This window comes from Zea mays, chromosome 8, assembly GCF_902167145.1.
Source record: "Zea mays cultivar B73 chromosome 8, Zm-B73-REFERENCE-NAM-5.0, whole genome shotgun sequence".
NCBI classification, from domain to species: Eukaryota; Viridiplantae; Streptophyta; class Magnoliopsida; order Poales; family Poaceae; genus Zea; species Zea mays.
In genome coordinates, this window is record NC_050103.1 from 16,226,107 (window position 1) to 16,252,097 (window position 25,991).

Sequence of the window (25,991 nt, forward strand, 5' to 3'; positions counted from 1 at the left end):
CAGCAGCGGGTATCTGATTTGGAGATGGCAAATGCTGGTTAGTGCCCTTTGTTTTCTCCTTGGCTACTTGACTGATCTGCTCTTTGGCTGAATATCCTTGTTTAATCGTTTCTTGCTAGACATGGCCCAGCGGTACTCTGATCTTGAGGAGAAATATTCTCAAGGTCAGGCGGACTTGGCCCGGGTTTCTGCTTCTCTAAATGATGCCAACATGCTGAATTCCTCTCTCAATGCTCAGCTTGACTCTGAAAAGGTAGCCACTGAATTAAGCTTTACTTGACTTCCTCTATTGTGTTCTTAATGCTTGCTTGACGTTGGAGCTGATTCCTATCTGCAGGAGGAAAAATGTGTCCTTGCAACTTCTCGTGACAACCTTGACAAGTTGTATCGCGACGCCAGCAACTCTTTGACTATCTTGGAGAGGAGCCATCGTTTCACCATGGAGGACTTGGATAATCATCGTTATAAGCTGCAAGAATCCCTGGATGATATGATTCGTCTTAGGCAATTGGTGTCGAGCAAAGATTCTATCATCAAGGATCTGCGCGCTTCCAAGAGATCAGTCGTCCAGGAGCTAGAAGCTGCTCGACTGGCTGTCAAGGCTGCTAAAGACACTTCCGTTACTTTGAGGGTGAAAGGGAATTAGGCTTACACCTTTTTCCTAATTGATTTTGGTGGTTGAGTTGCCCAACACAAATAATTGGACTAACTAGTTTGCTCTAGTCTATAAGTTTTACAGGTGCCAAAGGTTCACAATAAGCCAATAAAAAGACCAAGAAAGGGTTCAAACAAAGAGAGCAAAAGACAACCGAAAGGCACCCTGGTCTGGCGCACCGGACAGTGTCCGGTGCACCAGGGAACTCGAAGCTGAACTTGCCACCTTCGGGAAAATGGGAGGGCACTCCACTATAATTCACCGGACTGTCCGGTGACGCACCGGACAGTGTCTGGTGTCACACCGGACTGTCCGGTGTGCCAACGGAGCAACGGCTACTTCACGCGCAACGGTCGACTGCAACGCATTTAATGCGCGCCTGCGCACGCAGAGGACAGAGCAGCGCCAGACAGCGCACCGGACCTATCCGGTGCACCACCGGACAGCCCAGAGGTCCCACTAGTCAGAGCTCCAACGGTCAGAACCCAACGGCCGGCTGACGTGGCTGGCGCACCGGACAGTGTCCGGTGGCGCACCGGACTGTCCGGTGCGCCATGCGATAGCAGCCTTCCACGACCACATTTTGGTGGTTGGGGCTATAAATACCCCCAACCACCCCACATTCAATGGCATCCAAGTTTTCCACCTTCAACACATTACAAGAGCCATAGCATTCAATTCTAGACACAACCAAAGAGATCAAATCCTCTCCAAAGTCCGGAATCACTCCAAATCAAATAGTGACTAGAGAGAGCGACATTTGTGTTCATTTGAGCTCTTGCGCTTGGATTGCTTCTTTTCTTTCTCATTCTTTTTGTGATCAAACTCAATTGTAACCGAGGCAAGAGACACCAATTGTGTGGTGGTCCTTGCGGGAACTTTGTGTTCCGTTTGATTGAGAAGAGAAGCTCACTCGGTCTAAGTGACCGTTTGAGAGAGGGAAAGGGTTGAAAGAGACCCGGTCTTTATGACCACCTCAACAGGGAGTAGGTTTGCAAGAACTGAACCTCGGTAAAACAAATCATCGTGTCTCACTCTTTATTCGCTCACGATTTGTTTTTTCGCCCTCTCTCTCGGACTCATTTATATTTCTAACGCTAACCCGGCTTGTAGTTGTGCTTAAGTTCATAAATTGCAGATTCGCCCTATTCACCCCCCTCTAGGCGACTTTCAATTGGTATCGGAGCCCAGTGCTTCATTAGAGCCTAACCGCTCGAAGTAATGTCGGGAGCATCCGCCAAGAGGGATCTTGGGACCAGCGACAAGTCCGCAAGATCGGGGAGAACACACTCAAGGGAGTCCGACCACAAGCACAAGGAGGAATCCTCTTCCTCCATCAAGTCCCATCGGATGGGTGACAAGAAGAAGAAGATGAAGAAGGTGGTCTACTACGAGACCGACTCTTCGTCACCCTCCACCTCCGGCTCGGTATCGGCCTCCACTACTTCAAAGCGCCATGAGCGCAAGAAGTATAGTAAGATGCCCCTTCGCTATCCTCGCATTTCTAGACGCATTCCATTACTTTCCGTTCCATTAGGCAAACCACCTATGTTTGAAGGTGAAGATTATTCTATGTGGAGTGATAAAATAAGGCATCACCTAACCTCACTCCACAAAAACATATGGGATATTGTTGAGTATGGAGTGCAGGTACCAAAGAAGGGAGATAAGGATTACGACTCGGAGGAGGTCGAACAAATCCATCACTTCAACTCCCAAGCCACAACTATACTCATCGCCTCTCTAAATCGAGAGGAGTATAATAAGGTGCAAGGATTGAAGAGCGCAAAGGAAATTTGGGACGTGCTCAAGACCGCGCACGAAGGAGACGAGGTGACCAAGATCACCAAGCGGGAGACGATCGAGGGGGAGCTCGGTCGCTTCCGGCTTCGCCAAGGGGAGGAGCCACAAGAAATGTACAACCGGCTCAAGACCTTGGTAAATCAAGTGTGCAACCTCGGGAGCAAAAAATGGGATGACCATGAAATGGTCAAGGTTATTCTAAGATCACTCATTTTCCTTAACCCTACGCAAGTTCAATTAATTCGTGGTAATCCTAGATATACACTAATGTCTCTCGAGGAAGTAATAGGAAACTTTGTGAGCTTTGAGTTGATGATCAAAGGCTCAAAGAAAATTATCGAGCACGACGGCTCCTCCACGCCCGAAGCACAACCGGTCGCATTCAAGGCGACGGAGGAGAAGGTGGAGGAATCTACATCAAGTAGACTACTCATCGACGCCTCAAAGCTCGACAACGAGGAAATGGCGCTCATCATCAAGAGCTTCCGCCAAATCCTCAAGCAAAGGAGGGGGAAGGATTACAAGCCCCGCTCCAAGAAAGTTTGCTACAAGTGTGGTAAGCCCGGTCATTTCATTGCAAAATGTCCATTATCCAGTGATAGTGACAGGGGCGACGACAAGAAGGGAAAGAGGAGAGAAAAGAAGAGGTACCACAAGAAGAGGGGCGGCGATGCCCATGTGTGCCGCGAATGGGACTCCAACGAGAGCTCCACCGACTCCTCCTCGGATGAGGACGCCGCCCACATCGCTGTCACTAAGGGACTCCTCTTCCCCAACGTCGGCCACAAGTGCCTCATGGCAAAGGACGGCAAAAGGAAGAAGGTAAAATCAAAATCCTCCACTAAATATGCATCCTCTAGTGATGAAGATCATTCTAGTGATGAGGAAGATAACTTGCGCACCCTTTTTGCCAACCTAAGCATGCAACAAAAAGAAAAGTTAAATGAATTAATTAGTGCTATTCATGAGAAGGATGAACTCTTGGATTCCCAAGAGGACTTCCTAATTAAGGAAAACAAGAAGCATGTTAAGGTTAAAAATGCTTACGCTCTAGAAGTAGAAAACTGTGAAAAACTATCTAGTGAGCTAAGCACTTGCCATGATATTATTGTCAATCTTAGAAATGAGAATGCTAGTTTAATAGCTAAGGTTGATTCAAATGTATGTGATGATTCAATTTCCATTCTTAGAGATGATAATGTTAATTTGCTTGCTAGAATTGAAAAATTGAATGATTCACATGCTAGCCTTAGGATTGAAAATGAAAAATTAATTGCTAAGGCTAAAGACTTAGATGTTTGCAATGCTTCCATTTCCAGTCTTAGAAGCGAAAATGACATTTTACATGCTAAGATTGTTGAACTAAAAACTTGCAAACCCTCTACATCTACCGTTGAGCATGTTTCCATTTGTACTAGATATAGAGACATTAATGTTGATGCTATCCATGATCACCTAGCTTTAATTAAGAAACAAAATGATCACATAGCTCAACTTAATGCTAAGATTAATGAGCATGACTTAGAAAATAAAAAATTTAAATTTGCTAGAAGCATGCTCTATAGTGGGAGACGCCCCAACATCAAGGATGGCATTGGATTCCAAAAGGGAGACAATGTCAACTTAATTCTCCTCCTAAAAGATTGTCAAACTTTGTAAAGGGCAAGGCTCCCATGCCTCAGGATAACGAGGGTTACATTTTGTACCCTACCGGTTATCCCGAGAGCAAAATTGGGAGAATTCATTCTAGGAAGTCTCACTCTGGCCCTAATCATGCTTTTATGTATAAGGGTGAGATATCTAGTTCTAGGCAATCAACCCGTGCAAAATTGCCTAAGAAGAAAACTCCAATTGCATCAAATGATTCTAAAATTTCATTTAAAACTTTTGATGCATCTTATGTTTTAACTAACAAATCCGGTAAGGTAGTTGCCAAATATGTTGGGGGCAAGCACAAGGGGTCAAAGACTTGTGTTTGGGTACCCAAAGTTCTTGTATCTAATGTCAAAGGACCCAAAACTATTTGGGTACCTAAAATCAAGAACTAAATTTGTTTTGTAGGTTTATGCATCCGGGGGCTCAACTTGGATCATCGATAGCGGGTGCACAAACCACATGACAGGGGAGAAGAAGATGTTCTCCTCCCACGAGAAAAACCAAGATCCCCAACGAGTTATCACATTCGGGGATGGGAATCAAGGTTTGGTCAAAGGATTGGGAAAAATAGCTATATCACCTGACCATTCCATTTCAAATGTTTTTCTTGTAGATTCTTTAGATTACAACTTGCTTTCAGTTTCGCAATTGTGTAAAATGGGTTACAACTGTCTTTTTACGGATACAGGTGTTACTGTCTTTAGAAGAAGTGATGATTCAATAGCATTTAAGGGAGTGTTAGAGGGTCAGCTATACTTAGTAGATTTTGATACAGCTGAACTCAACACTTGCTTAATTGCTAAGACTAACATGGGTTGGCTCTGGCATCGCCGACTAGCACATGTTGGAATGAAGAATCTTCACAAGCTTCTAAAGGGAGAACACATTTTGGGACTAACAGATGTTCATTTTGAGAAAGACAGGATTTGTAGCGCATGTCAGGCAGGGAAGCAAGTTGGTATTCATCATCCACACAAGAACATCATGACGTCTGACAAGCCACTCGAGCTCCTACACATGGACCTATTCGGCCCAATAGCTTACATAAGCATCAGCGGGAGTAAGTACTGTCTAGTTATTGTGGATGATTATTCTCGTTTCACTTGGGTGTTCTTTTTGCAGGAAAAATCTCATACCCAAGAGACCTTAAAGGGATTCTTGAGACGGGCTCAAAATGAGTTCGGCTTAAGGATCAAAAAGATTAGAAGCGACAACGGGACGGAGTTCAAGAACTCTCAAATTGAAGGCTTCCTTGAGGAGGAGGGCATCAAGCATGAGTTCTCTTCTCCCTACACCCCACAACAAAATGGTGTAGTGGAGAGGAAGAATCGAACTCTATTGGACATGGCAAGAACCATGCTTGATGAGTACAAGACTTTGGATCGGTTTTGGGCCGAGGCGGTCAACACCGCTTGCTACGCCATCAACCGGTTATATCTACACTGAATCCTCAAGAAGACATCTTACGGACTCCTCACCGGTAAAAAGCCAAATGTTTCATATTTTAGAGTCTTTGGTAGCAAATGCTTTATTCTTGTTAAAAGAGGTAGAAAATCTAAATTTGCTCCTAAGGCTATAGAAGGCTTTTTACTAGGATATGATTCAAACACAAGGGCATATAGAGTCTTTAACAAGTCCTCCGGACTAGTTGAAGTTTCTTGTGACATTGTGTTTGATGAGACTAACGGCTCTCAAGTAGAGCAAGTTGATCTTGATGAGATATGTGATGAAGAGGCTCCGTGCGTCGCACTAAGGAACATGTCCATTGGGGATGTGTGTCCTAAGGAATCCGAAGAGCCACCACATGCACAAGATCAACCATCTTCCTCCACACAAGCATCTCCACCAACTCAAGATGAGGATAAGGCTCAAAATGATGAAGGAGAAGTTCAAGAAGTTGAGCCACCTCAAGAGGAGAGCAATGATCAAGGGGGAGATGCCCATGATCAAGATGAGGAAGATGAACAAGTTCCAAGACCGCCACACCCAAGAGTCCACCAAGCAATTCAACGAGATCACCCCGTGAACACCATTCTCGGCGACATTCAAAGGGGGGTAACCACTCGATCTCGTGTTGCTCATTTTTGTGAACATTACTCTTTTGTTTCCTCCATTGAGCCACACAGGATAGAGGAAGCACTTCAAGATTCGGATTGGGTGGTGGCGATGCAAGAGGAGCTTAACAACTTCACTAGGAATGAGGTATGGCATTTAGTTCCACGTCCTAATCAAAACGTTGTAGGAACCAAGTGGGTCTTCCGCAACAAGCAAGATGAGCATGGTGTGGTGACAAGGAACAAAGCCCGACTTGTGGCCAAGGGGTATTCACAAGTCGAAGGTTTGGATTTCGGTGAAACCTATGCACCCATAGCTAGGCTAGAATCAATTCACATTTTACTTGCCTATGCTACTTACCATGTCTTCAAGCTTTATCAAATGGACGTGAAAAGTGCCTTTCTCAATGGACCAATCAAGGAAGAGGTCTATGTTGAGCAACCTCCCGGCTTTGAAGATAGTGAGTACCCTAATCACGTATATAAACTCTCTAAGGCGCTTTATGGGCTCAAGCAAGCCCCAAGAGCATGGTATGAATGCCTAAGAGATTTTCTTATTACTAATGGCTTCAAAGTCGGAAAAGTCGATCCTACTCTATTCACTAAAACTCTTGACAATGATTTGTTTGTATGCCAAATTTATGTTGATGATATTATATTTGGGTCTACTAACGAATCTACATGTGAAGAATTTAGTAGGATCATGACACAAAAATTCGAGATGTTGATGATGGGGAGTTGAAGTACTTCTTAGGATTTCAAGTGAAGCAACTCCAAGAGGGCACCTTCATCAGCCAAACGAAGTATATTCAAGACATTCTAAACAAGTTTGGGATGAAGGATGCCAAGCCCATCAAGACACCCATGGGAACCAATGGGCATCTCGACCTCGATACGAGAGGTAAATCCGTAGATCAAAAGGTATACCGGTCGATGATAGGTTCTTTACTCTATTTATGTGCTTCATGACCGGACATTATGCTTTCCGTATGCATGTGTGCAAGATTCCAAGCCGACCCTAAGGAAGCTCACCTTACGGCCGTAAAACGAATCTTGAGATATTTAGTTCATACTCCTAAGTTTGGGCTTTTGTACCCTCGGGGATCCACATTTGATTTAATTGGCTATTCGGATGCCGATTGGGCAGGGTGTAAAATTAATAGAAAGAGCACATCGGGGACTTGCCAGTTCTTGGGAAGATCCCTGGTGTCTTGGGCTTCAAAGAAGCAAAATTCCGTAGCTCTTTCTACCGCCAAAGCCGAGTATATTGTCGCAGGCCATTGTTGCGCGCAATTACTTTGGATGAGGCAAACCCTTAGGGACTACGGTTACAAATTAACCAAAGTTCCTCTTCTATGTGATAATGAGAGTGCAATCCGCATGGCGGATAATCCCGTTGAGCGTAGCCGCACTAAACACATAGCCATTCGGTATCATTTTCTAAGGGATCACCAACAAAAGGGGGAGATCGAGATTGCATATATTAACACCAAGGAACAATTAGCCGATATCTTTACCAAGCCACTAAATGAACAAACTTTTAACAAACTTAGGCATAAGCTAAATATTCTTGATTCTCGGAATTTCTTTTGATATTTTGCACACATAGCTCATTCATATACCCTTGATCATGTCTCTTTCATATGCTATGACTAATATGTTTTTCAAGTATATTTCAAACCAAGTCATAGATTGAAAGGGAATTGGAGTCTTCGGCGAAGACAAAGGCTTCCACTCCACTCTATCAAATTACTCATCCTTCGTTGTCGCTCCGAGCAACGCCACTTTCCAACTTTGGTATAATCTTCACTCATATTTTGTTCGCCAAAGGGGGAGAAATTAGTTAGAAGGGCTTATATTTCACTCTAATATCCGTTTTTGGCGATTCATGCCAAAGGGGGAGAAGGTATTAGCCCAAAGCAAAAGGACCGCACCACCACCAATTTTTGAAAATTTAAGTTAAGAAAAGGTCTTGAAATGATGAATTTTTCAATTGGTATCTTATTTTTGATAGAATTTCAAATTGGTACATCCTCTTCAAAAACTAATATCTAAAACCCTCTTGAACACTAAGAGGAGGATTTTATTGAGGGGGAGTTTTGTTTAGTCAAAGGAAAAGCATTTGAAACAGGGGGAGAAAATTTCAAATCTTGAAAATACTTATCAAAATCTTATTCATTTATCTTTGACTATTTGCAAAAGGACTTTGAAAAGAATTTACAAAAGAATTTGCAAAAACAAAACATGTGGTGCAAGCGTGGTCCAAAATGTTAAATAAAGAAACAATCCATGCATATCTTATGAAAATATTTATTGGTTCAATTCTGAGTAACCTTTGCACTTACATTATGCAAACTAGTTCAATTACGCACTTCTATACTTGCTTTGGTTTGTGTTGGCATCAATCACCAAAAAGGGGGAGATTGAAAGGGAATTAGGCTTACACCTTTTTCCTAATTGATTTTGGTGGTTGAATTGCCCAACACAAATAATTGGACTAACTAGTTTGCTCTAGTCTATAAGTTTTACAGGTGCCAAAGGTTCACAATAAGCCAATAAAAAGACCAAGAAAGGGTTCAAACAAAGAGAGCAAAAGACAACCGAAAGGCACCCTGGTCTGGCGCACCGGACTGTCCGGTGCACCAGGGAACTCGAAGCTGAACTTGCCACCTTCAGGAAAATGGGAGGGCACTCCGTTATAATTCACCGGACTGTCCGGTGACACACCAAACAGTGTCCGGTGTCACACCGGACTGTCCGGTGTGCTAGCGGAGCAATGGCTACTTCGCGTGCAACGGTCGACTGCAACGCATTTAATGCGCGCCTGCGCGCGCAGAGGACAGAGCAGCGCCAAACGGCGCACCAGACAGTCCACAGGACCTGTCTGGTGCACCACCGGACAGCCCAGAGGTCCCACCAGTCAGAGCTCCAAAGATCAGAACCCAACGGCCGGCTGACGTGGCTGGCGCACCGGACAGTGTCCGGTGGCGCACCGGACTGTCCGGTGCGCCATGCGATAGCAGCCTTCCAACGGCCACATTTTGGTGGTTGGGGCTATAAATACCCCAACCACCCCACATTCAATGGCATCCAAGTTTTCCGCCTTCAACACATTACAAGAGCCATAGCATTCAATTCTAGACACAACCAAAGAGATCAAATCCTCTCCCAAGTCCGGAATCACTCCAAATCAAATAGTGACTAGAGAGAGCGACATTTGTGTTCATTTGAGCTCTTGCGCTTGGATTGCTTCTTTTCTTTCTCATTCTTTTTGTGATCAAACTCAATTGTAACTGAGGCAAGAGACACCAATTGTGTGGTGGTCCTTGCGGGAACTTTGTGTTCCGTTTGATTGAGAAGAGAAGCTCACTCGGTCTAAGTGACCGTTTGAGAGAGGGAAAGGGTTGAAAGAGATCCGGTCTTTGTGACCACCTCAACGGGGAGTAGGTTTGCAAGAACCGAACCTCGGTAAAACAAATCATCGTGTCTCACTCTTTATTCGCTCACGATTTGTTTTTTTGGCCTCTCTCTCGTACTCGTTTATATTTCTAACGCTAACCCGACTTGTAGTTGTGCTTAAGTTCATAAATTTCAGATTCGCCCTATTCACCCCCCCTCTAGGCGACTTTCAGAGGGCCCAGCGCGACAAAGCTATGGACAAAGCCATTCGTGCGGGGCGAATTTTGATGAGGAGACCCGGTGTGATTGTTCCTGACGATATAGTTGCATATGTGAATGTTGCTCCTGATTCTTCGAGTCGCCCCTCTTCATCGGTCGCTCCTGAGAAAAACATTACCAAGTAGAAACACTGAATGTATGTGGTTAGTGTTCTCGAATGTTCTGTCAGAAAGTGTTTTCAGTACTGGATGTCATTATTATTTTCCTGTTGTTAGAATTCAACAGTAGTTACAATTGTGGAAGTAAATGTAGTGTGATGGTTTTGAAATTTCTTCATATTTCGCGAGGCATAGAGATCTCCCTAAGATGAGTAATTGCAAACGTGATTGTGTTGGATTGAGCAGACGTGAGCACGTCGTGCCGATTTAAGTCACTACCGACTTAAACCGACTGCTCTGTTGGTAGGGTATAGTAGTCACCCTGAATTACGCGTGAGCATGTCACACCGCCTTAAGTCGTTGCTGACTTAAGTCGATTGCTCCGTCAGTAGGGTATAGTGGTCACCCTGAGTTAAGTAAGCGTGAGCATGTCACACCGCCTTAAGTCGTTGCCGACTTAAGTCGATTGCTCTGTTAGTAGGGTATATTGGTCACCCTGAGTTAAATAAGCGTGAGCATGTCACACCGCCTTAAGTCGTCGCTGACTTAAGTCAATTGCTCCGTTAGTAGGGTATAGTGGTCACCCTGAGTTAAGTAAGCGTGAGCATGTCACACCGCCTTAAGTCGTCGCTGACTTAAGCCGATTGCTCCGTTAGTAGGGTATAGTGGCCACCCTGAGTTAAGTAAGCATGCAAGTTGACAGTAAACAATTTGAGTGCCTTTGAGAATGAAGTCTTTTTATTGATGATATATTTCCCAATTTATAGAATACAAGGTCGTCTCAATAGCCTTTGAAATATAGCTAGGGGTAAAATTTCCTGAGATGTTCTATATTCCATGAGTTCCCAATTTCTGTGCCGTCCATTTGAGTAAGACGATATGAGCTAGGCCGAGTGACTTCTGCTACTATGAATGGTCATTCCCATAGTGGTGACAATTTGTGTCGTCCCTCCCCCGTTAGAATTCGGCGGAGGACGAGATCTCCCACTGCGAAGGATTGATGTCGTATGGCCTTATCATGATAGCGCCTCAGGGTTTGCTGATACCGGGCTGACTGAATCACCGTATTCAATCGTTCCTCTTCTAGTATATCAACATCCTCCAATCTAGTGGCCTCAGCTTCTGCTATGTTTTCAAAGATTAATCTCGGTGCCCCAAACTTGAGATCAGCGGGTAGCACTGCCTCCGAACCATAGACCATAAAGAAAGGAGTGTTTCTATGCAGAGCTCGGCTAGGTTGAGTCCTCAGGCTCCAGACAACATATGGCAACTCTCTGATCCACTTTCCTGCGAACTTTTCATTCTTGTCGAAGACTTTCTTTCTGAGCGCCTCCAATATCATCCCGTTGGCTCTTTCTACCTGCCCGTTGGCTCTTGGGTGCGCCACCGAGGCATATTTGATCTGAATGCTTTTTTGTTCGCAGAAATCGAAGAACTCTGAGCTTGTGAAATTGGATCCCAGGTCGGTTATGATGCTATTCGGTATTCCGAACCTGAATATTATGTCTTATATGAATTCCACTGCCTTAGCTGAAGTTAGAGAAACAATGGGTTTGAACTCTATCTACTTAGTGAATTTGTCGATAGCAACCAGTACATGAGTGTATCCTCCTTGAGCTTTCTTGAAAGGTCCAATCATATCTAGTCCCCAGCGCGTGAACGGCCAGGTTATAGGTATGGTTTGCAGTTGCTGTGCTGGTAGATGCTGCTGTTTTGATAAATACTGACAGGCTTCGCACCTCTGGACTAACTTGGTTGTATCACTCTTTGCCGTTGGCCAGTAGAAACCAGACCTGAAGACCTTCCCAACCAGAGTCCTAGATGCTGCGTGTATCTCGCATTGTCCAGCATGGACCTCATCCAGCAGTTGTTTCCCAGTAGTCGAAAGAATGCATTTCATGAAGACTCCTGATGCGCCCCTTCTGTATAGTGTTTCCCCAATGAGAGTATAATGAGCTAACTGCCTTGCAATGCGCTCTGCTGCATTTTTGTCGTCTGGCTCTTCCTCATTCTTTATGTACCTGATGATCGGCTCCCTCCAGTCATCAGAATCTGACTCTGGTTGGCTCAGAGTGTTGCATTCCTCTACCCGATCTAGTGAAATGCTCGGGTGCAGTATTTCTTGGACAAAAACTCTAGGTGGGATCAGAGTCCGACTGGATCCTAGCTTGGATAATGCATCAGCTGTCGTGTTGCGGTCTCTCTCCACATGATGAAATTCCAGACCTTCAAATTTGTCTTCTAGCTTTCGGACGGCAGTGCAGTATTTCCCCATGGAATCATTCGAGCAATGTCATTCTTTGTTTATCTAACTTATGACCACCATAGAATCCCCATATACCATCAGTCTCTTGATACTCAACGATATGGCAATGTTCAGTCCATGAATGAAAGCTTCGTATTCTGCTGCATTGTTGGACGCTGGGAATAGCAATTGAAGAGCATATTTGAGTTGTTCACCTCCAGGTGAAATGAAGAGGATCCCTGCACCTGCCCCCTACAGCTTCAACGAGCTATCGAAATACATTCACCATACTTCTGCAGTTTATGGGTTATCTGGCACTTATTGTTCGGTCCACTCTGATACGAAGTCAACCAGTGCTTGAGTCTTGATTGCGGTGTGAGGTCGAAACTCAATGTCATGAGATCCCAGTTCACATGCCCACTTGGCTATTCTTCTGATGGCTTCTTTATTGTGGAGAATATCCCCTATTGGAAATTCAGTGACCACTATGACTTTGTGGTCATCGAAGTAGTGATGGAGCTTGCGTGCAGTTAGAAGTATAGCATATAATAGTTTCTGAACTTGAGGGTAATTCTTCTTCGAGGGACCCAGGACTTCACTGATGAAATAGACAGGATGTTGTATTGGGTATGCATGTCCTTCTTCTGCTCGCTCGACTACCAACGCGGTGCTCACCACGTGAGTCGTGCAAGAGATGTATAACAACAGATCTTCAGCCGGTTGAATCGGCGTGGCTCGGCGCGGGGGTTTTAGCACTGGTGGTGTTGTCAGGAATTTCTTCAGTGCATCTAGAGCTTCCTGAGCCTCTAAAGTCCACTAGAGCTCATCTACCTTCTTGAGCAGCTTGTAGAACGGTAGGCCTTTTTCTCCCAGCCTTGATATGAATCTGCTTAGAGCTGCCATGCATCCGGTAAGTCTTTGTACTTTCTTCTGTGATCGTGGTGCTTCCATTCTCATGATAGCCTCAATCTTTTCTGGATTGGCCTCAATTCCCCGGTGGCTGACAATAAACCCGAGCAATTTTCCTGCTGGTACTCCGAAGACGCATTTTTCAGGATTAAGTTTCCATCGATATCGTCGTAGACTGTTGAAAACCAGCTGTAAATCTTCAATGAAATTTTCTGAGTTCTCTGTCTTGATTACCACATCATCCACGTAAGCTTCCACACTCTTGCCCCAGTGGTCGGCTAAGCATGTCTGAATAGCCCTATGGTAAGTCGCTCCAGCGTTTTTGAGGCCGAACAGCATAGAGGTATAGCAGAAGGCTCCGAACGGGGTGATTAATGCTGTTTTTTCCTCGTCTTCTTTTGCCAGGCTGATATGATGATACCCAGAGTAGCAATCCAAGAAAGACAACATAGAACATCTGGCGATCGAGTCTACCACCTGGTCTATTCTAGGAAGTCCGAAGGGATCCTTCGGACAATGTTTGTTGAGATCCGTATAGTCGATGCACATGCGCCAATCAACTTTATTCTTTTTTAGTACAAGAACAGGGTTAGCTAACCACTCAGGATGCAACACTTCTCTAATGAATCCGGCCGTGACCAAGCGAGCCAGCTCTACACGGATGACTTCTCTCTTGTCAAGCGTGAAGCAACGTAATTTTTGTCGGATCGGCCTCGCTTGGGGGTAGACCTTCATTTTGTGCTCGGCTAGTTCTCTCGGGACTCCCGGCATATCCGCAGGTTGCCATGCGAATATGTCTCGGTTATCTTGCAAAAACTGGACGAGCGCGCCTTCCTATTTGTCATCCAGGCTGGAACTGATGATAGCTGTCTTGCGCTCATCGGCGAACCCAAGGTTGATTCTCTTGGTTTCTTCAGTCGGCCGTATAGAGGTCACGACTTGAGCTTCATTCGCGGGTACCGCGAGGTTTTTCTCAGGCTTTGAGTTCGCCTGTGCAGAAGAAGTCGCTGATGGTTTGGTGGTGAGGGCCGCCTGAATGGCTACTCGGAAACATTCTGCGGCGCCTTGGAAGTCAGCGCGCACAGTTATGATTCCTTGTGGTCCTGGCATCTTCAATATCATGTACGTATAATGCGGAATGGCCATGAACTTCGCCAATCCAGGCCTACCAATGATGGCGTTGTATCCACAGTCGAAGTTTGCCACCTCGAACCTCAGGAACTCAGTTCTGTAGTTTTCCGGAGTTCCGAAGGTGACCGACATGTAGATGTGTCCCAGTGGATATTCTCTTTCAGTCGGCACGATGCCGAAGAAAGGAGTGTCCGACTCGTGGAGCACTTTGAGGGGAACTCCCAAGCCTTAGAGCGTCCGAGGGAAGGTTATGTTGATGCTGCTTCCCCCGTCCACTAATACCTTCTTTACCCTGCTCTCTCGGATCACTGGATCGATGAGGAGAGGGTACTTGCCCGGGTGATCGAAGTTGAGCCACTGATCTGCCCGGGTGAAGGTGATCGGGTGCTCGGACCATCGGTACGGGGCGGGAGGACCGGTGGCCGCCACCAGTATGTGACGATCGTTGAGCTTTTGTTGTCTCTTGCTTTCTTGCGACCCGTGTCCGCCGAAGATGACGTTGACTTCTCTATCAACATGCGGGAAGGCTCCACCTCCTCCCTCCTGCTGCTGCTGCTGGGGTTGTCGAGGTTCTCCAGGTCCTCCTCGTGGCGGGGGAGGAGGCAGAGGTTGGAAGGGTCGGTCATTCCCCACGAAATGCTTGAAGTCTCTGCAGTTCCGGAGGGTGTGGCGCATGTCCTTGTGGTACGGGCACTGGGCGTCGAGGATGTCGTCCAGCGTGTGTTCGCCTCCGTGAGGTCCTCCTCGGGCGCAAGAGGCGGGCGGTCCGACGGCGTGGACTTCTTCACGAGGCCTCTTCTCCCAACATTTGTCGGGTTGTTGGTTCGTGTCGCGCCGCGGTGCCGCCGGTGCAGGCTTTGCTCCTCCGATGAGGTCCTAAGCTCGTTCATCGGCGGTGATGTAGTGGTCGGCTTCTCGGAATAGCTGCTCGTAGGTGGTCGGCGCCTTCTGCAGTATGGCTCGGACGAAAGCCGAGTCATTAGATCCCCGGTAGAAGTCCTCGATCACTGCTGCTTCTGCGACCTCGGGGATACGTTTTCTCATGGTCTGAAATCTTTTGAGGTATGACTGGAGAGTCTCGTCCCCTCGGTGCTTGATGGATTTGAGGTCCCACGGTTGCGCTAGTTTGTCGGAGAGAGACTGGAAGTTGGCGGTGAAGCATCGACTGAAGTCGCTCCAGTCGTCAATGCAGTGTTGGGGTAGGTGTCGCAGCCATTGCAGCGCATCCTACCCAAGGATGATAGGCAAGTACGCGGTCATCACATATTCGGTTTCCCCAGCGGCTCGGGCGGCAGTGGTGTAGACGGCCAGCCAGCCTCCCGGATCCTGCTTAGGTTCATATTTGTCGATGTTGGAGACCTTGAAGTTAGGGGGCCACTGAATGGCCCTAAGGTGTGGAGTAAGCGCCGATACTCCACACGTGTCCTCTTGTCGTCGATGATGATGTCTGTCCCTGGGAGAGGAGTGGTTGTCATGGTGCCTCGACCGTCCCCGGGTGGTGCCACCAGTCGAAGCCGTTGCCGACTCAGTTCTGGTGGCCTGACTCCGCGCCAGGATGCCATGATCCCGGTCATACTCTTCTCGGCGATGGATCTCGTTCTCGTGTCGTCGTTCGCGCGAAGCGTTGATGGAGCCTCGTGCATCCCGCCGACTGTTGATGGTGTGTCGTAGATCGCTCGACGGATGAGCGAGTGGTAGAAGGTGGTTGGCTGCCCGAGTGAATAACCGCCGATAGCCCTCGGCGTCTGGAGTCCGTGGGAGGCCATCGACTATCCGAGCCAATACTCCACCAACTTCACTCGGGATGTTCATGGCTCGGGCGAAGTCGGGGTTCAGGTCGCGTCCGAAAAGTGGATTCTCTCGGCGTTGCCTTGCTTCCTGCTCAGCCTGCTCTTGAGCCTGCCGAAGGTTACATCGTTGAGAGTTCCTCCTTTCTCTGAAGACCCGTTCTTCTGGAGTTTCTCCCACCTCTGAGACCTCGTCTCGTGATATGGGCTGCGCCGGATCCCGCTCTACGGCTTTGTGATGTCGCCGAATATTTCGGCGTCGGTTCCTCCACCGGTGAGATTCCCACTGAAGAGGCTCTTCTCCTGGTGCGGTCGGTTCATCGTCGGAGACAGGATTCGATTCTACTCTTCCCCCGATGAAGAGGATGTCAGGGTAGAATGGAACAGTTGTCGTGACGAGCCTCTTTCTGTTCTCCTTTGAGGACGGAGGCACCGAAAGAGCAGTTTGACGATCCTTTGCCTTATTCGCTTCCTTTTTCCTTGTGATCCGTGTCCATTTTTCCGTCGGAGAGGTGGACAACGGAGTTCTCCGGGTAGACGGACCCTCGGCCCCTAGCTTGCTGAAGGTGGTCTTTGCTCGGAGCACTGGAAGTTGCGCTTTTTCCTGCTTTGCTCCGATTTTCTCGAAGATTTTTGAGGAAGACTTTCTCTCCGGTGGATCCACGATGCGACGCAGAGTTCCCTCTTCATCTGCTACGGACGAAATAATTCCAAAGCAGAACACGGACCCGGGGCGGAGGATGATCTTGTGCTAGAAGGTGACGACCATTGAGCTAGCTTAGATCAGTGACACACCCCTACCTGTCGCGCCAGCTGTCGATGTTTTAGGTCTGACCGCGCACCCGGGGTTGCCCCCCTCAAAGTGCTTTTTGGAGTAGGACGGTGTTACCGACTGTAGCTCGATGGTTCGCGCTAGATGCACGAGAGATGGTGGACAATTTTGTACAGGTTCGGGCCGCTTTGAGATGCATAACACGCTACGTCCTGGCGTGAGCACTTTATGTGGTGGGTTTACAAGGAAGCTCTCTAGTGTCGAGGACGTAGAGAGCCGGGTAGATGGCTAAGTAGTGAGATGTTTTTGAGGGGGTGCCCCCTAGGCCTTATATACTCGACCGTGGGGTGTTACATGTGGATATGATAACAACGTGTGCCTAAGTAATAGTGAACCAACTGAGTCTATCTTCCTATAATTCAGCCGACCTATCCCCACTCTGTTCCGATGTATGAGGCCCCTGCGCGGGAAGGTCGGGTCACTGTTGTGGTCATTGCTCAACTTCATCGGGTCGTCTGGGTTTGCGTCGATCCGGTCTTGTGTCAATCCGCTTCACTAGACGTTCCTCCCCAGGCCCACGAAGGGACGACCTTGCGAATTATTGGGCCCACGGGCCTCTCGTGAGGTCCCTTATCCTTCTGGTGGACCCGGAGGATATCAGTCCCCCACAAATACCTCAACAAAACGTCACTATCTTTTAACGTTTTATATTAAACATTTACATTTGAGCAACTGTCGCACTCACTGAAAGCCTAAAACATAGTGATAATGGGCTTAAATTGAGTCCAACAATGACCCCTTAAGACCTTGTTTGGTTATTCATATCCCATATGGATTGGAGAGGATCGAGAGGAATTAAGTGATATTTTGATGTGCTATGGATTTAAACTCATTCAATCCCCTCCAATCGATATGTATTGAGATAAAAACGAACAAGCCCTAAAGGGTCCTCTATCCTATATTTAGGGAGAATCCCCCTCTATCTCTCAAGCAGCGTTCTCTAAACGATACTATAAATATAGAGGACGTTCCTCTCTCTATATTTTTTCTACTCTTTTTTGTCTATTTTAATACTTTAAATCGCATACTCCATCTATCACAAAATATAGTTTTATAACCCTCTTCTTTTGCGTCTACATTCGAATGAATGATAATGAATGTAGACATACATACAAACCACTTTCATAGATTAATCAATTAATATATACTTAGTCTAAAATGAATACTATTTTGGGACGAGGGTATTTAGTAAAATTAAAATATGTATAAAAATGTGTATATATAAAAAATTAAAGTAAAATATATATCTCATTAAAATATATTTATGTATAGAAGACGAGATATAAAGAATGTTGTTGAAGAAGAAAGAGACGTAGGGGGTGTTTGAATGCACTAGAACTAATAGTTAGTAGCTAAAATTAGTTGGTGACATCCAAACAACTTAGATAATAGTTCAACTATTAGCTATTTTTAGTAAATTAGTTAATCATTAGCTAGTTAATTTCACTAGTAATTTTTTAGCCAATTAACTATTAGCTTTAGTGCATTCAAACATCACCATAGAAAAGATAATCTTTCAAGAGAATATGGCCCTGTTTGGGAGAGCCACACTTCAAGAATTTTAAGTCTATTTATGGCCTGTTTGGTTCAGCTTTTTTCTGACCAGTTTTTCCGAGAATCTAGCTGTGGGGAGAATCTAGTTGTGTAGAGAATCTGAGTATCATTAGAATTACGTGCGGAGGAAGATAAAGTTATACATGGGGCTCAGGATCTATAAAGTGATGGATTACTACTATTGCGACGACTCAATCGATTATATGTTTATGTTGATTTTAAATGTTTTTACCCAAACAAATTTTATAGAAGCTGACTGAAAAGCTGAGTGTTTGGCAGTCCGTAACAACTTTTGGTGGCCAGAAGCTGCGAAAAGTCGAAACAAACAGGGGCTTAAGCTTTTATATCTAAACAGGTCCAGCTACACGAGCTCTAACTTTTTTTTGAAACTATAGGCTAATTTCATGAATTTTTTTAAGTTCCTTAAATGGTGCTTAAAAACACTTTTTCATACCCTCTCGTAAAGTTATAAAAAAATTAATCATCATGTCATTTGTTACATGACCTACCGATTCAAGTCTTTTTCTCCACCGCTAATCATTAAAGGTAATTAAAAAAACTCACATAAATTAATTGTATTATAGAAGTTGGAGTTTATGTACAAGCCAAATAATCTTGAACCCCACGTAATTAATTTGTTGAAGTTGTTTCGGGGTGAAGCCGGTAAACTGAAGTTACAATTCATAAACGAAGCCCTACTAACCCGAGCCTATAAAAAAACGAATATAGGTAATGGATTCAAAGAGCTAAATCCGCCGCCATCCCAACCGCCCTATAGCAGTCCACCGCTGTTAAGCACAGTACGATTTGCCACTCTTCTTTTTGCCCTAATACATATTCCATATATCTATCCCTGTTCGCATCACGACTCGCGAGCTCCCGGTCCCAAACCCTAGGCCTAGGGGGCGACCTGACCCGATGTCAGCGTCTTACGGATCCGAAGACTACCGCGGCGGCGGCGGTGGCGGAGGCTACGGTGGCCGAGGTTGCGTTTGGATCCCGCGAGCTGCGTGCGCTTGTCTGTCTCCCTGGAATCTGCTTCTGAGCGATTCGTGCTTGTGCAGGTGGCGGCGGCGGTCGTGGGCGCGGAGGCGGGGGAGGATATGGAGGTGGCGGCGGTGGAGGAGGATATGGAGGTGGCGGTAGTGGAGGCTACGGCGGCGGCGGGGGTGGAGGTGGCCGAGGCAGTGGCGGCGGAGGGTTCGGTGGTGGAGGACGAGGAGGTGGTGGAGGTGGCCGAGGCGGTGGCGGGCGCGGGGGTGGACGCGAAGGAGACTGGGTTTGCCCTGACGCGAGGTGCTTTTCCAATAGTTTGTTCATCGATTTTCTGTTGGACTAGATTCCTTCAATTGTGTTATTCCGGACTGTCCTTCGAATTCTGGCGTGTAGACTCGAGACAAGTACAACTGTTTCGAGATGTTTTTTACGTGTTTGGGTAATTGAATCACTATGCTGTCGGATAATGATTTGCATGCGGCATGGTGTGCAGGACCTAGCTCCCTGTTCCTTTAGTTTGATTTGATCCATGAGCTGGATGGTATATAGCTTCCTGTCATTTGCGTTGTCTGGTTTACCGGACTTCAATAAGCTTCTATGGATTGAAGCTGGTTGTCTTCACTATAATTCTAAAAGATTTGTGCTAGATGGCTACTGATGACAACTTAAAGCTGATTCCATGGCTTTGTAAATTTATTTGACTTTGAAATGTAATTCAGTATAACTGTAGTCCATACATGTATACATCTGATTATGATTATAGGAAATGTTTATGTTTTTTTGGCTGTACTTTCATAATGTGTTATTTTCTTTGTATGTACTTTTAGTTCTTCCATGATCCAGAAATTTTAATTGTTTTATTATAACTGGTTTCTTGGTTTATTTATTTCCTGAAAATTTACAATCTTGATGCAGTTGTGGCAATGTGAACTTTGCGAGGAGGGCTGAATGCAATAAGTGTGGAGCACCTTGCCCAAGTGGAGGTGGTGGCGGCGGGGGTGGGGGTTATAATAGATCTGGTGGAGGTGGTGGAGGATACAACCGTGGCAGTGGTGATTATGGTTCTGGAGGTGGTGGTTTCGACCGAGATGGTGGAGACTATAATTCTGGTGGGCGTGGTGGTGGAAGCGGGGGTGGAGGAGGCTACAATCGAAGTGGTGGCAGTGACCGTGGTTTTGATGACCACCGTGGTGGCAGAGGTGGCAGCTATGGGGGACGAGATCAGGAGAACCAAAGGGGTAGTGAAGGTGGCTACAGTGCTGGTGGCTATGGGCAAGCTCCTCCACAAGCTCCTCCTTCGTATGGTGGTCCTGCGGGTGATTATGCAGCACCTCCGAGCTCCTATGGAGGCAACAATGCTTATGGTTCAGATTCTGCAGTGCCGCCTCCTAATAGCTACAGTGGTGGCCCAGGCTCATACCCACCAAGCTATGGTGCCCCGCCTCCACACCAATATGGTGGTGCCCCAGGGGGGCAAGGGGGTCTGCCTCCTACATATGATGGTGGATATGGTGGTCGGTCCATGCCTGGGGGTGGAGGATCTGGGGGTGCACCACCGCCTTATCATGGTGGCGGCAGCGGTTATACTGGTAGTGCTGACCCTGAACCAGCTGGAAAAGTTAAGCAGTGCGATGAAAATTGTGACGAGACATGTGACAACGCAAGGATTTACATCTCAAATTTGCCTCCTGATGTCACTGTTGAGGAATTACAAGAGCTATTTGGAGGAATCGGCCAGGTATAATTTAATTTTACATCGCTTCCTTTTGAGTGATAGTAATTGTATGTTGTACAAGATTATCGTGTTCTCCAATGGTATATATTTTATATTTCTGCAACAGAATTCATTACTTTTTTTTACTACTTTGCTAATTAGATTTGTACTTCTGTGATGCTCACTACGATTGTGCATTTTATAGCCAAAATTTCTACTACTGAATTGGTAATACAACCTTTAGTAGTTAATACTTATACTTATGCAATCGTGTAATGTGACTTTTGGTGATGGAAAATGTTATGTATTACATCAAATTTGGTATTAGTGTTTCACTGCTTCCTTGATTGTTATTAGGGTTCTCAGAATTTTAGCTTATTTGAGTAGAACATTGGTATGGAACCGATTTTTTCTATTTGCCTTTTCTTTCTATATTGAGTAGAGTACAGTTGGTTTCACATTATGTTGAGCCTTTGTTATTAACTAACACTTTTTTAGAGTTTCCTTTTCAGATTCTTTATCATCTATCGCCACTTCTTTACAGTTTCTTGGTTTTACATGAGCTATCATGCTGTTGAAACCAATTCATTTATTTAATGTGTTGCCCTTCATCTTCGTGTTATCTTTGCATTGGATGATTTTGGATTGTTTGCGCCTTTGCGGCGTTTTTTTAAAGGTCGGAAGGATCAAGCAAAAGCGTGGTTACAAAGATCAGTGGCCTTGGAACATAAAAATCTATGCTGATGACTCTGGAAAAGCCAAAGGAGATGCTTGCCTTGCTTATGAAGATCCTTCTGCTGCTCATTCAGCTGGTGGATTTTACAATAGTAAGATTGCTGTCGAGTTTGCAATGTTTAGTGATATCAATTTCTCCAATGCAAAGTCCAGTTCAGTTTCTAATGCATTTATTCCGTATTTCCGTTCATGTTCTAGATTATGACATGAGAGGTTATAAAATCAGTGTTGTGATGGCTGAGAAATCAGCACCCAGAGCGGCACCCTCATATGGGCATGGGTAAGTAGTTTTTATCTGTTTCTCTGCTAGAGGCAAAGTGTGGACTGCCATATCAATTTGAATCAAGTAGTACTGATATTGGATTTCCATAAAGGACAGACCCAGTGCTAGAGGCTCCACATCAGTGGGGTCTGGGGAAGGAATAACTGGGGCAGACCTTATTCCTGCATTTTGCAGAGAGGATGCGTTGAACCATGGACCTTTGGCTCAGTGGAAAGGCTTCTCACCACTGTGTCAGGCCTGTCTTCCATAGTCTATGGAATTTCATCTGCGTGACACTTTCAGCTACAAATGCTAATTCCCACCAGAAATAAAAACACATGATCAACTTTATATGCCGTGCACTGTTACCACTTCCATTTTGATTTAGCTTTTGAATTAGCTTTATTTATAGAAGGATAGATATTGTCCAACCAAACTGAGTTTGCAAATTGTTCTATCATACATAAGATACTAACGGTTGATCAGAAACACATAGTCGAAAGGTCATGACTTGTGCTTTCATTGAGGCCCTTTTGTTATATAATTCTAAATAAGTAATACATGGGTGGTAAATGTTGATGTTATCAGCTTTGGTTGGCTTGAACTCTCCTATAACTTCACTGAAGCTAATTAGTTGAACAGAGTAATATTGTGATGGATCGCAGTACCAAATGCTATTAAAAAATACTGAGGGGGGGATAGTTTGAATGTGGCCACAGGCGAAACAGTTACGTTTTGGTGTGCTATATTCTCGTGTGCTTATGTTTACATATTGAAATTGTGTTTGTAATATGTGAACCATGAGTGATTTCATCAAGGTGATTGCACAAGTGGAAAAGGAAACTCTTCAAATTTGTGTACTTAATCATGCTTCATGTGGATGCTCCTTTTATGTAATTTGGGTTGGGTTGTGTGATGTGGTGTGCAGCGGTGGTCGTGGTGGTGGCCGCGGTGGTGGTGGACGCAGGGATAATTACAGAGATGGCGGGGGGCATGGACCCAATAGAAACCAGGGTGGTGGTTCACGTTCACGACCATACTGAAAACAAAACAATTGTTGTTACTGTGATTGTCATCTATGAGAAACCATTTCTATTCCTGTTATACAGATTTGTACTCATACAGGCTCATAAGGTAGGTTGTCAGCTTTCCTTATTGAACTTATGTTAAATTGTCATACACCAGTCTTGGTCGGACTTATGTTTGTCCACAAGTGATTGATCTATGTTGTATGAATTTTTGCATAGAGGCAGATGGATATAAGCTCCAAATGCTGGTAGGTTTGTGATGTTATTTCAGGTGAGTGCCAAACCATTATGATTGGTTATATTTCTTTGTTTTCTCTTTGTTATTAATCTAATGCTAACATTCCACATGGTACCTCAGCCGGTGGATCACTCATGTAAGCTTTGGATTTTGCTGCGAAGAACAGGTAGGGAGGTTTTGTTCTGTGTTAGGTTTATTAGATTTCGTGTACATTAGACGACATATCAACCACCAATCATAGAACGTTCCATATCCGTTTCTGCTTCTGGGCACTCAGCTTATTTTGGTGAAAGAGCCAATTTTTTTATCAAGGTTGCAGCCCCATCACTTGTGCCCTAACTCATCGTCCCCAGCAACACGATATGACGTGTGTTGAAGTGGTGATCTATAAGTAGAAAAGGAGCTGAATTGAGTGAATTGTTGCTTCATCTGCCCCCGTGATGCCTCTCGAATTGGGACTGGGAGCTCGTGACTTACAGCACTTGCCACGAATGGGAAACCCTCTGCTCCAAAGGAAGCAGTTCAAGCATATCGACGTGCTTGCAGGGTCATCGCTAAAAATAATGTCTCGACCACATGCTAAGATTGGAGGTTGTTGTCCGATTATATATGTTACAAAATATTACATATGTGATCAATCCAAGGGGTGTAACAGTTTTCTCAAAGGGACACACTCCTTGGGATACGCTCCTTCACTTGTATATAAGTGTAATGATCTCTGGAATACAATCAGTGGCTGTCACATTCTCTCCATTCTCTGTGTCCTGTTTTCACTGCGCTTTAACACTATCAAGATGGATAGGTGAGTACCCGTACGTTGCAACGAGAACATATAATAACATAATAATTTATATACAAAATGTGTCTTATATTGTTATAAGAAAATGTTTCATAATCCATTTGTAATCCTAGTCATACATAAACTTTGTTATTTTAATTTAGCTGTTTCATTACTACATTGCAACAATCGGTATTATACAGACTTCGATATATGTCACGATTTGTATGGTCTCATCATTGAAGAACACGTGCTACACCTGTCGGTAGAAGTTCGCTCGTACATCGTCAGTCACCAGCTACGCACCACCATATACGCTTGCTTAAATAAAAAGGCAAGTGTATATGTCTGCGAAGAGAATTAAAGGCAGACCGGCATAAAAACTACCCCGACGATGGCGAGTGGTCATTGTTGTCGGTCTTTCTCTGCGTCACCTATGGCGCCAAGATGACGCCATAGTCCTTGATATAGTAGTCGTCGAACGCGCACGACATGACGAGTACCGATGACTCTTGGCTGGGTTGCCAAACGAAGTGTACCCCGAGGCCCGAGCTCATTAGCGAGGTAGTACACCTAGCCGTTGCACCACCGGATGTGTTACTTCTCTACATACATCTTGTTCGAGGACACTCACACAACGTCAGTAATGGTCGTTGTCCCAGCGCACAAGAATTCATGGTCAGTTAGTAGTGACTTACGTGGCAAGTTGAGCTTCAGGTGGATAATGAGCTGGACGTTGTGACGGCGCCGTTGTCGCATGCGGTGCCCAAAACAACCCGAGAGTCGCCGGCGTTGGCGACGACCATGAGGTCCCCCTGTTTGAAGATGAAAAGTGCGGTGCAGCCGCTCTGGACCGTGTCCAAGCAGCGGCTGCGCCGGAGCTTGCCAAACACAGCGACGCATGTGGCCACGTAGTACTGCTTCCAGAGCTCGAACTGGCAGTCGTCAAGCTTCTTCTCGTCGTCGATGAGCGACGCCAACGCGAGCGCTTCCTGCCAGTGGTGTTTGTTCGGGGTTTTCAAGTAAGAAACATGGATTCATCTTTGGGGTTGGTTTATGAAAATGACTCACAAGTCGGATCAATGGAAAAATATTACGGAGAATAAATGTCACACATATAAAAAGGAATTTAAGTTGAAAACATTATTCAAACAAAAGAAATTGCACAAAAGACTCTTCTTTAAATACTACTCTCTTCATCTAAAAATATAATTCAGGAATATCGTTGATAATTATCTACTACTACACATTGTGCAAGGGTAGCAGGTGTGCTTTGGGAGAGATGTAGTAGATATTTTTACTGTAGCAGATATTAACATAAACACACATGTGGTGTAGTAGTAGCTACGAGCACATTTGCTTGAGGAGTCGCAGGTTCGAATCCTATTGGGCCACATTTGTGTTTTTTAATTTAATTTTAGCTAGGCGTGAGATGCACTTGGGAATGAGAATGGACTTTGCGGGGAGGGGGGAATGAGAAAGACAGTGCGGAGAGAGGGGAATGAGAATGGCAAAACGCGGAATGGCAGCCAGGAATGGGAATGAGCTTTGCGGGGAGGGGGGAATGGGAATGGCAGAACACAGAATGGCAGCCTACCCCTTACCGCCTTAATAAGCAGTAGAGATTTGTGGCTCGGGCTCAAGAGTGGCGGCCGTGAAGTCGTTCCCGAGGGGCCGGCGTTGGGGGTCGGAGTAGGCAGCTGTCGCGCCACCTCATCACCGAGGATCAAGTTAATTTCCTTGTTATGAAAAGTAAGCAGTTGCTGACTGCTTTCTAACCGGCGTTCTCCAAGGGACGTGCCCCTGCACGATCCCCATGTACGGACGTGGCTTTTGGC

At 45.5% G+C, this 25,991-nt stretch overlaps 1 protein-coding gene across 5 annotated transcripts; it reads left to right on the forward strand.

Annotated features, from left to right (window-relative positions):
- The first annotated feature begins 19,168 nt into the window (after window positions 1–19,168).
- LOC103634842 (transcription initiation factor TFIID subunit 15b) lies at window positions 19,169–24,128 on the forward strand. Of its 5 annotated transcripts, none has more exons than XM_020542428.3 (9): window positions 19,169–19,387; window positions 19,467–19,698; window positions 20,314–21,136; window positions 21,789–21,939; window positions 22,046–22,127; window positions 23,038–23,243; window positions 23,357–23,408; window positions 23,496–23,541; window positions 23,688–24,128. In XM_020542428.3, the coding sequence occupies exons 1-6, from the start codon at window positions 19,321–19,323 to the stop codon at window positions 23,150–23,152; spliced, it is 1,470 nt and encodes a 489-aa protein (XP_020398017.1). In that variant the 5' UTR covers window positions 19,169–19,320; the 3' UTR covers window positions 23,153–23,243; window positions 23,357–23,408; window positions 23,496–23,541; window positions 23,688–24,128. The 5 variants fall into 5 exon arrangements, with proteins under 5 accessions (XP_020398017.1, XP_035817500.1, XP_020398015.1 ...); XM_035961607.1 differs by having other exon boundaries at window positions 23,363–23,408; XM_020542426.3 differs by having other exon boundaries at window positions 23,496–24,128.
- Window positions 24,129–25,991: the final 1,863 nt, after the last annotated feature.

Bases quoted from the DNA above. Each gene is read 5' to 3' on its own strand.
- LOC103634842 (XM_020542426.3), top strand. From the start codon at position 19,321: ATGTCAGCGTCTTACGGATCCGAAGACTACCGCGGCGGCGGCGGTGGC. The intron at 21,137-21,788 runs GTATAATTTAAT...GTTTTTTTAAAG, and splicing joins TATTTGGAGGAATCGGCCAG to GTCGGAAGGATCAAGCAAAA. The intron at 21,940-22,045 runs GTAAGATTGCTG...TTCATGTTCTAG, and splicing joins AGCTGGTGGATTTTACAATA to ATTATGACATGAGAGGTTAT.